We start from the raw sequence: 16,097 nt of genomic DNA on the forward strand, positions 1-16,097 counted from the left end.
AGATGCTATTTTTGTCACTAAATATAATGACAGTATCGTACATTACTTTTACATTAAAATAAAAGAAACGAAGCAGTAGTTTAATATTTTTAGAGTACTTAAACTTTATCTACGAACTATGCTTTTTACAAAAGCAAATAAAAAAAAAGAACTTTAGAGAGCTAAAACTAGTTGAGCTTGATTACACGAGTATCGAAGTATTCGAACAAGCGCGCGTGTCGTCCAAGAACTTTTTATGCCGTAACGTTCAAGTGGTAAAGCCACATGTCTACTTCTCGATATCAATCGTTCTGCATGAAGGCGAGGAGAGTCACTGCTATTAAACGACTTGGTCGCCGATGTTCCTGAGAATAACTCGACGAGAAACGAACTTTCAAACGGAGGTTTGCACGTCGTAGTTCCGCCGCAGGAATTGTGTAAAGGGTCGAGACGGGGAGAAAGAGAGAGAGAGAGAAAGGACCAAGGGATGAGAATGGTAGGACCGAGTAGAAGAGGATTTCGGAGGGTGGTTTCGAGAGGCCTGCGGCGAGCAGAGATTAAATCGTGCCGTAGTAAAGAGCTAATCTGTCTATCCTCGTTCTACCCTTGCCTTTCTCTATCTTTTTCTCTCTCTTTCTCTCCGCCTTCTTCTGCAGCTCGCCCTTTCCGTTTTCGCGCACTCCTGAAAAGTGGAAATGGAAATGCCAAGGATGTTCGCCACCGTCCTCTCTAGGCGCCATATATCGACGACATAACGATCTCTATATGAAAATCGCGGGGCGAAAGTGACCGCCGAAAGCTTTCATTTACAATACTCGAGTCAATTTTTTTTTATTTTAACGTGTTGCACATTAAACATTATATTGTTTTTCGCGACCAGAACCTTTCTCGGCGTGGCTAATAGAAAAAGAGTAGTTTTCTCGCGAAGTTCGATCTTTTTGAAGTTACTTCTTCAAGCAATTTTCTTTAGCGTTGCATTTACTATAAATTTTTCGTTCGCATCAACTCAAAGATACTCTTCTTTTGGAATTTTGTCTACGACGGGACGATCGTCGGCAAAAGGTTTTGTTCAGGATATTACCTTTCTCCAGAAAAACTGCGGACTTCCGCTTATTTTCAGAAAAGCCGAAGAACTTTCTTTCTAAATCGAAAAATCCTGTCTGACTTTTTAGTAATGGAAATTTTCAATATTTACTTGTGTACAATCTTTATTAAATCACAAAGCTCTAATGTTGGAAGGGACAATTAATATTTTATTAAATTTTTACCGGCTTGATTCAAACTCGTGCTCAAATCGCGTAAATTATTCCGCAAAACATTGCGTTATTAGGAATAGTTTCATTGTTATTAAATATAATATTTACAACGCTTTTAATATTCATTTAAATATTGTAGAAATGTATTTATAGAGCATTTAATTTTCACGACAATGCATAATTAACAATTGCAACAATTATTTTTGTCTGCAGAGTTGCGTGTTGCGTGTTAATGAATTTTTTTTTTCGCCTGAGAGAAGTTCTTTCATCTTTTTTAAAAACGGAATGAGTAGTTAAGAGCATAAAAAAACACTCGCTTCACTGGATTATGTATACCGACCAAGCTTTTTACATCGCAGTAATGAATATCTCGTATATACCAGAAATGCGTAGGAGTAATTCTAACCAGCTTTTCACGGAGCGAATTTCCACTAGGTAATCGTCAGGATTATTTTTTAAATGTTCCAATAAATAAATTATATACTATATAACGCCATACGTTGTTTAGATCAATAGCGATAGAGTTTTTTTTTCACACTTAGCTTGGGATAAAATTCCAAATGAAATAAATATCTTGAAAGGGAACTGCAAAAGGTAGACGAGCGAAGCGGTCTCGTTTTGCAATTTTCATCGAGTCAATCGTGACTGTCTTTTTTACCCGACTCGACATCGTCCGACAAACAGAATTTTTCCGAATGTGACGCAACGTGTTATTTTTTTAATTTTTTCTTTTTTTTTTTTTTTACAAAGCGCAAAACGAATTTTTCAAACCGCTGTAGTACATCTCCACGCTCTGTCATTCCGTTTCCCGACTGCCGCTCACGCGAAGACGCTAACTTTCCATTAATAACGTAAACGCAAGTAAGCCCGGGCTGCGTCTCGCGCCGAGAGGCAAAGTTGTCACCCTAATAGCCCCTAATGCCATTAATAAATTCCATTGAGAATGCAAGGAAGCGCAGCGGAGGGAACGCCTGTCGCGCCCGCTTGAAATCCACGGTGCAAAATTGTCGCGACTGAAAAACAAGCTAATCCTGCGAAGTGATTATCCCTCATTCCGCTACTTCGCGGTTTGTCGACACGTGCTTATTGTCCGATATTCCCAAGAATCGCGGAAGACATTACATTCTGCAGCTGCGAATTTAAACTTTCGTCTTCATCTACTAATTAAACTCAGCTGGCGCAAAACATTTTTTTTTACAACTGAAAATATTACGACGTGTCTCTAATATTTTTTTTAAGTTGTATAACGAATAATTTACACGATTAGAGAAATAATTAGAGGAATAGCGTTAGGTTTTTGCAGAAGAAATGGATTTGTTTGCTTGTTACGCGCCGACGCTCGTCAAATATCAAAGTCGATCATTAAGGGGACGCGGCGCCGATAAAAGAGCAGTAATATTCGGCGGGCGAGTTGCGATTAATTAACTAAACGAGAGTTAATCGAGGAAGAGACGGGCCACTCTCAAAGGATTTTCAGCGAAGGGCGGCTCTAATGAGCGCGGTACTTCGGAATTGCTTCCAGCCGCATCGCTCTTCCTCGCGCGCGAAAGATCTCCGACGGGAGTTGCTCGGCTAATTATCGACTGTTCTTAATTGCCCACGGTAGTTGGCGGAGCCGCGGTTAGCCGCGAGTGTCCGAACGAACTTTCCGGTTTACAAGTAACGTAAAGTGCACTGTTGTATATTATTTACCGGTCAATTAATACTCGCGAAGCCCAACAACTTAATTACCGCGACGTACGACACGTCGCATACGACGAATACCGTCATAAAAATTCGCGCCGTGCCTGTTCTAGAAATGAATGAAGATACGCGTCTCTTACGTCGGTAAACGCGGGAGAATTTGGGGAGAAAAGTGGAAAATCCCGGGGTATAAAACTCGCTTCGGACGCGGACGACTCGCAAGGCGCAAACTGACCGGATATGATTATGCCGTCTCGCGTTTTCCTGGCTCTTCGCGATTTCCGTTTCCGCTGAGATCGCGAGATCAAAAGGATATGCGCCGCTGGTCACGCGGCACCTCGATGGCTTCGTGGATTTTGCTGGGGCCGGCACGGTCGAAATTGCCGCGAATGAAATGTTTTAAAGCGGTGGAACGCGAGGGGATTCGATTCCCGAACAAGCCTCGAAGTAGGGAGCTTTTTTTTTACGGTTGCTCCCGGTGATTCCGACGTACAAATTGTATTCCTTTACGCAGGAGGCCGAACGTTGGCTCGCCGTGAAACAGTTAAACGGTTCTTTCGCGAGTACGGATCGCGCGTCGAGTTTATTGCGTTGGAAAATTCGGCCGAGAGAATTGTTTAATCGTCTGATAAAACACGATTCAGGCATTTCGATTGAGGCTACGTCATTCGCCGCAATTGAAATCGAACTAGGGACTTGCGTTTTCTTTCTTTCTTTTTTTTTTTATATATTTCGGGGCTATGTTATAAAGTCCATGAATACTTTATCGACATGCGTTTCTTTGTTGAGCCACCGTATGTTTTTCAATTGCATTGTTTCCATTCCGCATAATAAATCTTATTCGTTCGAGCCGTTCGGTATTTTATCACCCGGGGGGTTACCTCGCACCATTTATCTTTTCCAATCGTGCTTAATTTACCGTCGTCGACTGAATCTCGGGGAGATTATCTCCGTCCTCAGCGATCGTCATGATTTTCAACGTATCCGCCATTCATTCATCGCGAAGAAGACCGCCCGACAGCTGAAGCTTTCAACCGTATCGCGTTTCATTCGCTGAAAGTATTCTTAAGCAAATCACGATGTTCGTTTGTAACGTTCGCTGAATGCGAAAATGCAAATTGCATAAGTTTCTGGACGCACGCATTGTTACAAAATTAATCTGTTGTCATAAAATAGCTATTTCACGTTGCAATAATAAAATTTTTAATTATCCACGCGAATATCCCGAGATTTAAATTTCTCCCACGCTCGTGGTTCTTTAACCTTTTCTTGCGTCATTTTTCGCAACCAACGCGCTTAAGTCTTGAAAGAATTCGATATGAAAAGGCAATTTGCGTCTGTTGTGCTAAAGATTTCAATACTTTTCTACCTAATTAGTTCTTTGGTTCGCATAAAAGAAGAGGAATAAGAAGAGAGATAATTTGCGAGTAATACAGTAAAAACAAATTCAGGGCAACGATTGGGAGGGTCAATTTCACGCGGACAATTTTTCATTCTACGTCGCCACATGCGCATTGAGGGATCGTGCCAACGACTTCGTATTCCGAAATCACATTACCCCGCCGAGGGCCGCCGGTGGCAGAAGGCGCGAGAGAGGGCGTTCTGGCACGGAGGGACACATGCAGGGTTTAGAAGCGCGCCTGGTGCGCCGAGTGCATTCACTATTCACTTATCTAGGTCGGTTTGCCCAACCCAGCCGAGGCCTCGACCTACCCCGAAATCCACCCCTCGGCTTCGTCAAACTCTCTCCCTACCTACCGGGCGAGGCCCGGCAATCCATGACGTCCCGTTAGTTATCTTAACGACGCTTTTATTTGGCATGAATTCCGAGATCAAAATCCTCGGGAGATCGTGTCAGATTCGATTCAATTTTTTTTCTCTCTCTCTCTTTCTCTCATTTATTTTATTTTATTTTTTTTTCCGTTCCGTTAATCATCCGAAATAATTGCCATCGATGAAAATCGGTATTGACGTGCCGTCGTTCAAATGAATAATTTCGATGTAATATTACGGGGATAAATGTTATTTGCGTCAGTTCCATCCTCGCGAATTGGAAAAAAAAAAAAAAATTACACGAGGGAACGAGCGGAAAAAAGCTCGGCGGTTCGTGGCGACGTATCACAGCACCGCGATTTCTCGAGAGGGAAAAGAAGGCGAGCGACACTTAACCATGCAAATATTATTTTACACATGTTTGCCTTATGAATATTTTACGATGTGTCACGTATCCATAAGGCGCGCGATTATCCGACATTTCGATCAAACGAGAATCCACGACAGTTTCGCCGCGACGGGATTCTCTCTGCGAGGCGAATTGATGCAAAATTTCATGAATACGAGATCAGTTGGATATTAGTTATAAATTCGAGACGAATTAAATACATATTGTCGCTAAAGAACACCTACCGATGACTCGAGCGGACTTCAGATATTTCCGCAGGGAATACGAATGACTGACTCCACTTATAACCGACGTAACGTGACATGTAGAAAGAAGTAAAAAAAAAAAGGGAGAAAAAAATATAAAAAAAAAAAAAAAAGAGAAGAACTAGATTATTGAAGGTACGGAGCTTAACGGAGGGAGGGTTGACAAACGACTGCGGGGCACGCGAAGTGACGTTGTCGCGAAGTAATAACGGCGACGACCCGGGGGCTGTAAACATACTTCTCGCGCGGAATTCCACGCGAGAGGAGGACGGAGCGCGTCCGCGTGTATCGTCGCATTGCACGCGCACGCGAGTGCATCCCGATCCTCGACAGCGTGGAGAGGGCCGCATAGCACCCCCTGCATAGTGGTCATTGCGGTATCACGGGGTTATGCGAGCGATACGAGCGCAAAGCGGAACAAAGAGCCGTGCACAAGAGTCGTTTCGCGCGTAGAATGATTCTTATCGCGATGCCCCAGCGTCACGCGACAAACGTGCGCGTTCTGCAAACGAGTCCGCGAAATAACGAGCGTTGTCTCGAATTAATATCTGCGGATTGCCAGAGATTACCCGAGCGGAAGTATCGTCAGGTGAAGGATAAAATTAAAGCGGTCGGGTGGAACGAGCGATCGTGTTAAGCGATACGAGCCACGTATGGTTGGACGTCAAGTCGGCGGATTGTTTCGCGCTCGTGTCGAAGGTAATGACGCTCTTATCTGATCGGCCAACGTTAAATTAGTAGCGAACGTGTGTTAATGACGTTCGAAAAGAGTTGCTTTCGCGGAAATGGCGCAATTCGCAATTTCGAGATATTCTAAAAGATGGTCCACCGCCGGACTGTTTTCCCGGAACGCTATTCGGGAACGTCGTTGCGTTATGAATGGGTGCTTATGCTTTTCCCCAACGTTTGACAAGCTTACGGTGCCTCGGACGTAGCTAATCTTATATCGCCTGGATGCAAACTTGATATTGCCCGAGTGCGTCGCATTCAACATTTACAGATTCAAGCGTATCGTTTACCCGGTGCATTTGTTGAGGGGACGCGGATTTAACAAGGGAAAATATCACAAAGAACTGCACAGAGATTCCCGATAAGCGAGCTTTACATTTGCATGGGATTTCTTTAACAATAAATAAATTACATTGACAACAGTGAGAAAAAAGCTTTTCTTCGCGGTTTACCTCACGATACTTTTCCATTCTTTACGCAAATTTTAAATGTATAGAATTTAATTTTTTTAATAAAAATTCTGTAAAATTATTTAAAAGTATTGTCATTTAACGAGTCTTTTTCAATGCGGAGGCTAGTTTTCTCCCAGACGTTCGGTACTGCCGTGCGCGATTTTCGTGTACAAATTACACATTAATACCCCGAGAAAGCCGTGCATCGCGGTCGGTTATTAATAACCACGGCTATTCAGGCGCGCAAGAGTAGGGCGCGGGAAAAATGAGGAAACACGGCGAGGGGCTCTCGTTACGAAGGGTAGGTTACCTCGGCAAGCCCGCGGGATATTGAAGTGGCTGTTAGGCGCATTCACGTGCGGCTTGCGGAGGTGAGTTCCAGAGATTCAGATTAGTCACGGATTCACCCTTGGTCGGGACACCCTCACCCACCCCCCCTTCTCGTCTGCCTTCGGACCGTCGGCATTCTTCGACGATGCGGCGACACCTCGGAGGGTCTCGAATGCCCAGTCAGCTAATTATTCATTCTGATATTTTTTTTTTTCGCAACGATAAATATCCGTTCCCCCCTTTCCCGAGAAATAGACGGTTCGAAAATAGATTGCCGCTATGAGAAAACCGTTAGGGACGAAACCTACGCGGAGGACGACTCTTGACGCGACCGGCTAACATGGGTCAAGTCGGACGTCACCGTGCAAAAGCACCGGGCCACTAAGGACCACTTCATCGACTTGTTTGCGCGCGAGGCGATCGACGTCTCCGCGGTTTCGGCTAAAAGGTCACTGCTTTCAAGGCTACTATCGGTGACGTTGCTATTACGGTTGTTAGTTCTGAGTCCTAATTACAAAAAAAAATTATGTGACTTACCGATCTGCATGGCAGCGGAGTTGAAGTATTCTGCCGGTGGCTGTAACATAAAAAGAAATATATTATTGTAGACATATAAATTATTTATAAAATTAATAAAAAAAAAATTAAAGTCTTTATTTAATAAAGATTTTATTTAAAAAATTTATATTTACCTATAAGTTGCTCCGCTGATGCAGGATGCCTCCTTGGCCTGCTCATCCTCTCGGATGGGACGTGACGAGCCATCCTTCCGCGCACAAGTAACTCGCGAACGCGTCCGGGTGAAGCTACAATCGCGAAAATTACTTAACAAATTTTTCGACACTCCCGAATAAAAAAGAATCGTAACAAAACGCCCGGTAACTATCGGCAGCCCCGAACGACCGACGAACTGGCTGCTGTTCGTATAAATACTTATATCGGCGATAACGGCGCGGTAATATCTGCAACAGAAAAAAAATACCAAATGGAAATTAGTGACATTGTATAAATTAAATCAGTTAAGAAAAAAAAATTCTTTACACGTTTTATTAATTTTACGTAAAGGCAAAGTGATCCTTACCTTCGAGTTGTTGCGTCGACGCCCGATGCCTTTCCGAGGCCTCCTCCTCCTCTCAGGATGTCGGGGATGTAGAGCACACCAAGATCCTGTAACACAAAAATGAATATTACATTGTAGGAGCATTCACATTAATATTTATTGAAAAATTATTATCAGAGAAATAATAGAATAGAAATAATTCTTACCGTGGAGCTGCTCCGGCGATGCACGAAGTCTTTCCGAGGCCTCCTCCTCCTCTCAGAACATCAGATCTCCTATTGAAGTGGCCCGTTTCCTTTCGGAGACTCTGACCTTTGTCCTCGCGCTGGTCACCTGCAACAAAAGCCCAGATAATTAATAAAAAGTTCCGCGAGACTGTACAACACTTCTGAAATAGAAAGATCACCTCAGAGAGATGAGCGAATAAGTAAGGATGTAGCTTACATTAAAGACAGAAGACGTAGCCTCAAGTGCTCCTCACACGGAGAATGAGGAGAAGATAATTATCGTGCCGGAAGGGTTTTCGTTGAATACTCAATACGCTAATACGTACTACTTTCGGTACGGAAACACGTGCTTACTGTACAGCGCGTAGGTTACGTGTGTGCTCGCGCGACCGCTGGAGAAGGACAAAGCGAGAGTGGGAGGAGTGGGGAAATATACCTAGCGCGCGGCACGTAGGCTCGTGCTCGCGCTCGCTCTCACTCCCCCCTTCCGCCCCCGCCCCGGCTACCTGCCCGTTACTCTCGTTCGATTTTATTTTATTATTTCGGATCGACCGTTTTATTAATTTTACGTAAAAGCAAAGTGATCCTTACCTTCGAGTTGTTGCGTCAACGCCCGATGCTTTTCCGAGGCCTCCTCCTCCTCTCAGGATGTCGGGGATGTAGAACACACTAAGATCCTGTAACACAAAAATAAATATTAAATTGTAGGAGCGTTCACATTAATATTCATTGAAAAATTATTATCAGAGAAATAATAGAAATAATTTTTACCGAAATATAAATATAATTAGCGCGTAAGAGGCGATACAATTTACTTTTTATTTTAATTAATCGCCATTTTTTTTGGGGTGGATTCTAAAGTCATTTTAATCGCTTATTTAATAATTTGTAATTTTTTTTTCCTAACTTAACGAAGCAAAGTTTTTTAAAATTATATTTTAAGGAAGAGAGATAGATAGATCTTTGAATATCAAACGTTATGTTCCGTGCATCAAGGTAAATTACGGACTCTCCAGAATTTCGCAATCGGCGTCGGATCAATATAATTGTAATTAAAATGCAAAGTGAAATAGATAGAAGAATCTTTTCTGCTGTTTTTTCGAGAGCCGTATGTACCGCGATTGATCGGCGACTCCAAAGCAATTTCCATCGATGGAGATACGTCTGCCAACGACAAGCGTATCTTGCGGGTTTCTCCTCGTTTCTACCAACGTCGAATCGGGATACCTCTGAATGCTCGATTGGCTCAACTGCCCGTGAAATGATGCCGTTTCTCCGCTCGCAGATCATTTACGTCCCGCTTGTGGGGAGCCGCCCCGCTTCGAAATCGCATGCTGTTACCGTCGTCGCATCCGTGAATCACAGTGACACATAACTCACGCGATCGATTTGATTGCGCTATGCCTTGTTTACTGACCGTCGAATTTGCAAATAATATTGCGCTCGGGGACACCTCGATATATCGTTCTCGGATTTTCTAATTCCTCCGTTAAAAATATCTCCGCCTATCAACGTACATTTTATCCGTCAAACTAATTGCCGCGTTCAATTTGCAAATTTATCACGCGCTTTGGATATTTTCCAAGCTGTTTAAATAATATAATTATTACGAGCGAAGCGTTGATCGATAACGAAAATTGTATGCTGCAAATCCCCGATCGATTGAAAGAGAAAATTCCGCCGAGCGAAATGCCTAAGGCGTCACACCGCGCCAACGTCTTAGACAGGCTTTTGCTCCTGGCCGGGAAATTCCAGGAGTCAGGAGCACCTAGATGCCACGCCGGGAAGTTTCGAGATTCTTTGAACTTCCTTACGGTGGGAGGCGAAGCCGCGAGCAGCGACTAACTCAACGACATACGTACACTCGTAATGAGAAAACAACAGTGGTTCGTCCTCGTTAAAATCGCACGATCGCTCGTTCACCTCTGAGTGAAAATTTCATCGCAATTCCCGACCCTCGCTTTCTCATTATCGTGAATCTTAAATGTCGTTAATTACGCAAATTCCTACTTACAGATATTTTTTTTATTAGAGCCCGAATTTTCAGAAGTCACTCGCAAAATCAAATCCTCTGGATTAATTCTATACTTGACGAGCGCTTATTATCCCTTTGCACTTGAGCGGGGGCCCGGCTTCCGCTTATAAAAGTCGCGAATATCTCGTCATGAAACTTATACTTCTGAAATTACTTTTATTCTTCGCCGGTCGGAGTAATAAACTGGTTACCGCGCGTTGATACACCGGTGACTATCGTGGGCAAGAGGGAGGCTAACTTTCCTCTCAAACGTACTTTACGTGACGGTATCGTTCGATGCAAGTTGCCTACCACAAAGCCGATTGCAGCGCGTCGAGATCGACATTTCCGTTCGGATACCTTTGCGACGACTGCGGAATCTTTCCGCTCGCGTAATAACGTTACTCCATTAGTCTCGGTCCGCCGCGAGTCGCGAGTTTTCTCCGCCGTAAAGGATCCCGTGAGTTTTCTTCTTTGAAGTTTCCGTCTGAACGGCACGAGCCACGAAAGTACATTGCATTTTTATTCCACCAGCGAAAGAATGTAATATAGATAATAATTCCCGAGGGATTAGCAACCTCTCGAGAAGATACGTCGCGATATTCGTCAATTAAATCGATCATTTGTAATATGCGTTATCTATTTGAAAAGATAGATAAAATTTACGTACGGGCTTTAACTTTTAAACGAAAGGAAAATCTTAATGCTAGTTAATTGTAAAAGATGGATACGGCAGAAATTAATGAACATATGGGCAATTCATCGTGGATAATTTTTAATAGTTTTTAGAAGGGAAGCTATTAATTTCTATTTAGTTGCAAAATTGTGATGTATTTATTTCATATCGGCAGGCAGGGCGATTAACTCGTTTACCGATAGAGAACGAAATCCTCACTTCGCCGGGGATTTCGTTCTCGTTGGTTCGAATTCTTCCTCGATGGCCGCTTAAGCTTACTCGGGGCGACAAAGTTTAAATTGTTTTCGAAACAACGGGCCGCAGTTGTGAATTCCATTGACGGGACGCATATTTGATGCAACTACTTACATAAGACAATTTATCTTTAGCTTTAATTGCCGTCACTTTTATGCTAATTAACGGATAACTTTATGAAGTCGTACGCGCTGAAAATGTTGGAAGATATTTTGTATTTTCGATATCTTTACGAAATATCCTCTTTCCATCGAATTTGTAACGAAATCTCGGAAAATCGGACGAATTTACGACGAGACTGTTCGTTGCGTACATATTAGCGAAGTGAAGCTGCATGTCGGTACAGACTCCATTATGCCTGATCGAAGGCAAATATTTGCGGAAGGATATCAAAGTTACAGAGCAGAGGAACATAGATGGTTTATTTTGTCGCGTCGTTACACATTCACCCCTCAGTTCGCACAAAGCCAAATAAATTTGCGTAAACTACTTAGACGTATCGTCACAGTTAATAACGCGTAATGAACATTATAGCGTTACATGCTCGTGACAATGATAATTGACATCAACGAATTGAGACGTACTGCTAAATTTCATCGAGTTAAAAAAATGCCGCGTGTCCAAAAGTGGCGAAATTAAATTCATTCATTTTACTTAATTAGCTTTCGGCCTTTTCTCTCAATCTCTCCCTTTCTCTCTCGCTCTCTCAATTACACACAAATGTGTTTTTAAAAATTCGCACACATACAAATACCGTTGTGTAAAGACAATTAATTTCTCGAAATTGCCCGGGACGTTTCAATCTCCAGAGTATCGAGCGCGGTTTCGGCAACTGCCCGATCGCATCACCACGTGCCACCCTCCACTACCTCCCCCCGTGGAATAATGACAACAGGAAAAATACATCTATCGGCACGTTGGCCAGGCTATCAATACCGCGAGGCGCATCCGGGGATGCTGCGGGCTCTATCGCGCGCCGCGGTGCGTCGCCGAAAAAAAATGAGCTGTGGGATAAATCATCCGGATCACGCGCGAAGAGATACAGGACGGCACGTCCGTCTCGGCGAAATTTAGTACCAATATTTTTCTTCCGCCGCCTGCCGAGAACGGGGTCGAATGTACGTGTCGCGCGGCGTCTCCGCCGCCAAACGCGCGCCCCGCAGCCGCGAGGCTGCGGAACATATATCTCCGTGTCGCACACGCGCGCGTGTCCGTGATATTGAACGAAACAACCCACCCGAGTTCCTATCCCGCGGAGCAGATTCCGTTTCAAAATCCGTCGCCGCCGCGGCTGAGAGATGCACCGATCTCCTGGTAGCGCGACTGAAATTTAGTCAGATTCGTATCGCCGCTGCCTCGGCTCTAACGCCGTAATTTCGGTCCACGGGATCGCAACGCGTAACTCACAATTTATTCTACGTGATAACTGTGTTACGTAAGCATTGTTAATCGCCGATATACGTCTTAAATTCCATTATCTGCTGGTATGAAGCAAAAATGTTGAAACGATTTCCAGGAGATTAGAGAATCGGCATATAATCGAGTTTAGGATTTTGCCGGATTGGCGTATCGAATTCCAAACGGTCGACTCGCAGGAAATTGGAAAAGTTGGCCTTTTATTGAGCCGGCTCCGACGCGGGGCGGATGTTCAGTCAAGATACAGCAAAAATATTTTATTGCAGATAGGAAAACAGCGCGGGGTAAAAAGAGTAAGCGGGCGTCGATTCGGTCTCTCGATCTGGCCGCTCTCAGTTTCGCGTGCAATAACATCGCGAATCGAGCTCATTTGATTTTTTGTTATCGGATCACTTCTCCCCGGCTTATGCAAAAGACCCTGATTTCGTGACCCGGCGCTTCCGGTCCCGTGCAATTGTATATTTTACATCGCCACCTCGCTCGTGGCGGACGCGGCAAAAGAAATAAGGTTGCGCGGAAGGAAACGCAATTTTCTTTTTACGTTCGCGCGAGCATCCTGTTTACAAGTCGGGACGTTTGATATAAAATCCTATTATTCTTATAGGTACGCGATTCCGCGATGAGATACGGCGCGGATAAAATTTATCCGAAGCGTATGTCTCTTTCCGCCTGGCGTTTACCCCGTCGTCTACCGAGCTGTTTCAATTTGACGCGGCATGACGTATAAATGAACGTGCGCAAACGGGCCATCTTAATACTTTGTCGAGAACCGCGAGTCAACATCGTTGCGAAACATCGGTCTGGATAAACTCGCAAGTTCATAAAGTTCTAACGACGTTCCACGGTGGTTCACTTCTCGAGGGGACCGTACGCCGGAGGGGGGAAGGCCTTTCTCTCTCGCGGACTACGCTAGGAACTGCTCAAGTTCCGATGAAGGACCCACCGCGAATTTGCGGCGAACACTTAAAACGTTTTATTACTCCCATTAATTACGGGACCCCTCCCTCTTTTTCGCCTTTCGCAAAAAAAAAAAAAAAAAAAACGTTCGACGCCGCAACTTTTATTTCGTCAACGTCGTAATAATTAAACCGGGCCTGTCAAATTTGTCGAGTGGGTTTATAGATCTATCGAAAAATTCTCATTAACGGCGCGCGACATCAAAGTTCTATTTTATTTCTTTTTCCGAAGTAGTTCGAAACTCAAATAAATTTCAAATTTATAAGATGCAGTTTGAGTTCGGCGGGCTGCATTTAAGATGCGCTTAAAAATCTCGCGTTATTTCGTCGTTCTTTTTACTCCCGCTCCGCGATCTTTCTTTATCTCGTCGCGATAGATGAGCGAGTTTAATCTAGCGAGCGGCGAATCTTTCGCGACCTCCCGGTAGCGCCTCATCTGGAATCGACGTCGGCGCTTAGCGTTGCCTCATAAATCCCCGATTTTACGGACGTGCATTATACTCGCCGACGGAAAAGAGGTTCAATCGGTCCAGCGCGTTGGATAAAAAAAAAAAAAAAAAAACGAGGGAACGGTAAAACTTTTCCGTCGCGCGTGACACGTTCGACATTATGAGACTCGACCGAGTTTACAAGATGGACGCGAAGGAAATACACGGCGCTGGGCAGAACGCCCGAGTTTTTGCATTTACGAGGCGCGATTAAGAGTTTTATGGTTCTATTAATTTTTCCATAGAGCCTGCCGCGCAGGATTAAGAATCGATTCGCGCCGAGAAGCCGGCTGCGAATCTGCTGCGTTTCAGTCGAGTTATTTTCCCTCCTCTTTGCCCCGGCGAACGGATGGTGCCGCGGGAAAATGGATTTTCGTGCCTCGTGCGAATTTGTATTGTAGATTCGCTCGTCGCGGTTCCCCATTTCCGGATTATCGCGGCGCGCATCCCCCATGCAATTTCACTTGACGATTAAATGTATGTGTGCCCGTAGGTGTCGCGCACGGTATTAGATGTTACAAATGCGGACAGTACAACGACGGAGTTGGCAGCATTACACCGTGCATCAATTCCACCGCGCACGAGCTGATGGAGTGCCCGTCCCAGACCTCATGGTGTATCGTAAGTACGACATGTTGTATATATTATCCACGCGCGTATCATATTCCGCTGAATTTGTCGAAACGGGGCGGCGCGAAACGTTAATAGAATCCCGCGGAAACGCTGCCAAGCGCGCTGTCAAGAAAGTGGAAATCACGCTCTATGGCCCTATGCTTGAAATTGCGAACGCGGTCGGCGCGCCTCGCGCAGCTGGAAAACGAGAGAGCTCGCCCGATTCGTATGTGTCCGAGAAAAGATAAATATTTCTTTCGCGAAAATAGGCGTCGATGCGGCGCCAACGATCACTTGACACTCTTCCAGAGTCGCCTGTAACGACGTTATTTACCTCTCGGCCGGGTTCGCCGATGTCGGATTTATGAGATGAGTTCGCGCAAATTGGCTCGGGAGTCTTCTGCAAGCTTGCACGTCCGCTCGCCAGAAAACCTTTCAGTTTCTCCTCGTACACCGCAAAGAAGTTGTAACGTATATCGCCGCGCCGTCGAAGAGACTTATAAAATTTCGAGAAGTACGCCCGCGTCTCTTGGCACGGGGAGAATAAATTTATAAACTTGGAAAGTCCCGCCGCTTAAATTATCTCGATATTTCCCATCAATAATATTTTAATATTTGAAACATTCAATTATACCGAATTTGGCGCGACATATCTATTTGGCGTTCGATTACTTGAGCGTATACGTTCGCGATTTGCTTTACGCACGCGTTTACCTAGTTTAAAAGCAATACGGTTTCGATTCGTTAGCGCGAATCTAGGCGAGGCGCACATTATGCACGTAAATAATTTGCACGCCGTTTCCTGTTTCTGCGTCAACTATATATATCGCAGGTGTTCACGCTTTTCTCTTAGCGAAATAATTTATGAAATCGCCAAGCGCTGTACTATCAAGAATCTACCTGCCTCCCGTGATGCATGGTCGGTTCTTCTCTTCTACCCCCGCGACGAAGTAAATCTCATTATTAAATCTTTCGATCCTTCCCACTCATCGCGCAACAAAGAGAGCGACGCTGGCTCCAGATGAAAATAAAGCCTCTATATATAATTCCGCGTTGTAATTTGCCGAGAAAAACCGCAGCTACTTTCTTCTCTTAGCGCTCGTCTCCGTCGCCTTGAATATTTTACCGTGCGTTTTCGGGGCCAGACGCGGCGAAAAGCAACCATCCACATCGCGGCAAAAAAAAAAAAAAAACCGAAAATCGACCCAGGCCGAAAACGAAGAATAAACGCGAGAAATTTATTGGCACGAAAACGACCGATATTGCCTCGCGATCCGAATAAGGGCGGATCAGTGGCCTATGTACGGCTGGAACGCAAATGAGATTTTCTGCGCGTAATAAAATCTCTCGAAATCTCTTGGAATTTACTCCGAATGTTCTACGGAATCGAGTAGTCGAGGTCGACGATAGCGCGCGACTGCGCCCGCGACAATGGGGAAACGATTGGAGACTCTGCCTCGTCCCTAGGTGAAACGACACGGAAGCCGTTCTCCCGCGGTCCCATGAATTCCAAAGTTTACATTAGTCGTCTTAATAA

The 16,097-nt window shown here is 44.5% G+C and overlaps 1 protein-coding gene across 2 annotated transcripts in view; it reads left to right on the forward strand.

The window, feature by feature from the left end:
* LOC139106712 (lymphocyte antigen 6G) overlaps window positions 1–16,097 on the forward strand; it is a 67,136-nt gene that overhangs the window by 22,100 nt on the left and 28,939 nt on the right. For both annotated transcript variants that reach the window (XM_070663651.1, XM_070663655.1), the window contains exon 2: window positions 14,442–14,569. In XM_070663651.1, coding sequence (XP_070519752.1) covers window positions 14,442–14,569 — 128 coding nt within the window. The remainder of the gene's footprint in view (window positions 1–14,441; window positions 14,570–16,097) is intronic.

Source organism: Cardiocondyla obscurior, linkage group LG01 (assembly GCF_019399895.1).
Source record: "Cardiocondyla obscurior isolate alpha-2009 linkage group LG01, Cobs3.1, whole genome shotgun sequence".
NCBI classification, from domain to species: Eukaryota; Metazoa; Arthropoda; class Insecta; order Hymenoptera; family Formicidae; genus Cardiocondyla; species Cardiocondyla obscurior.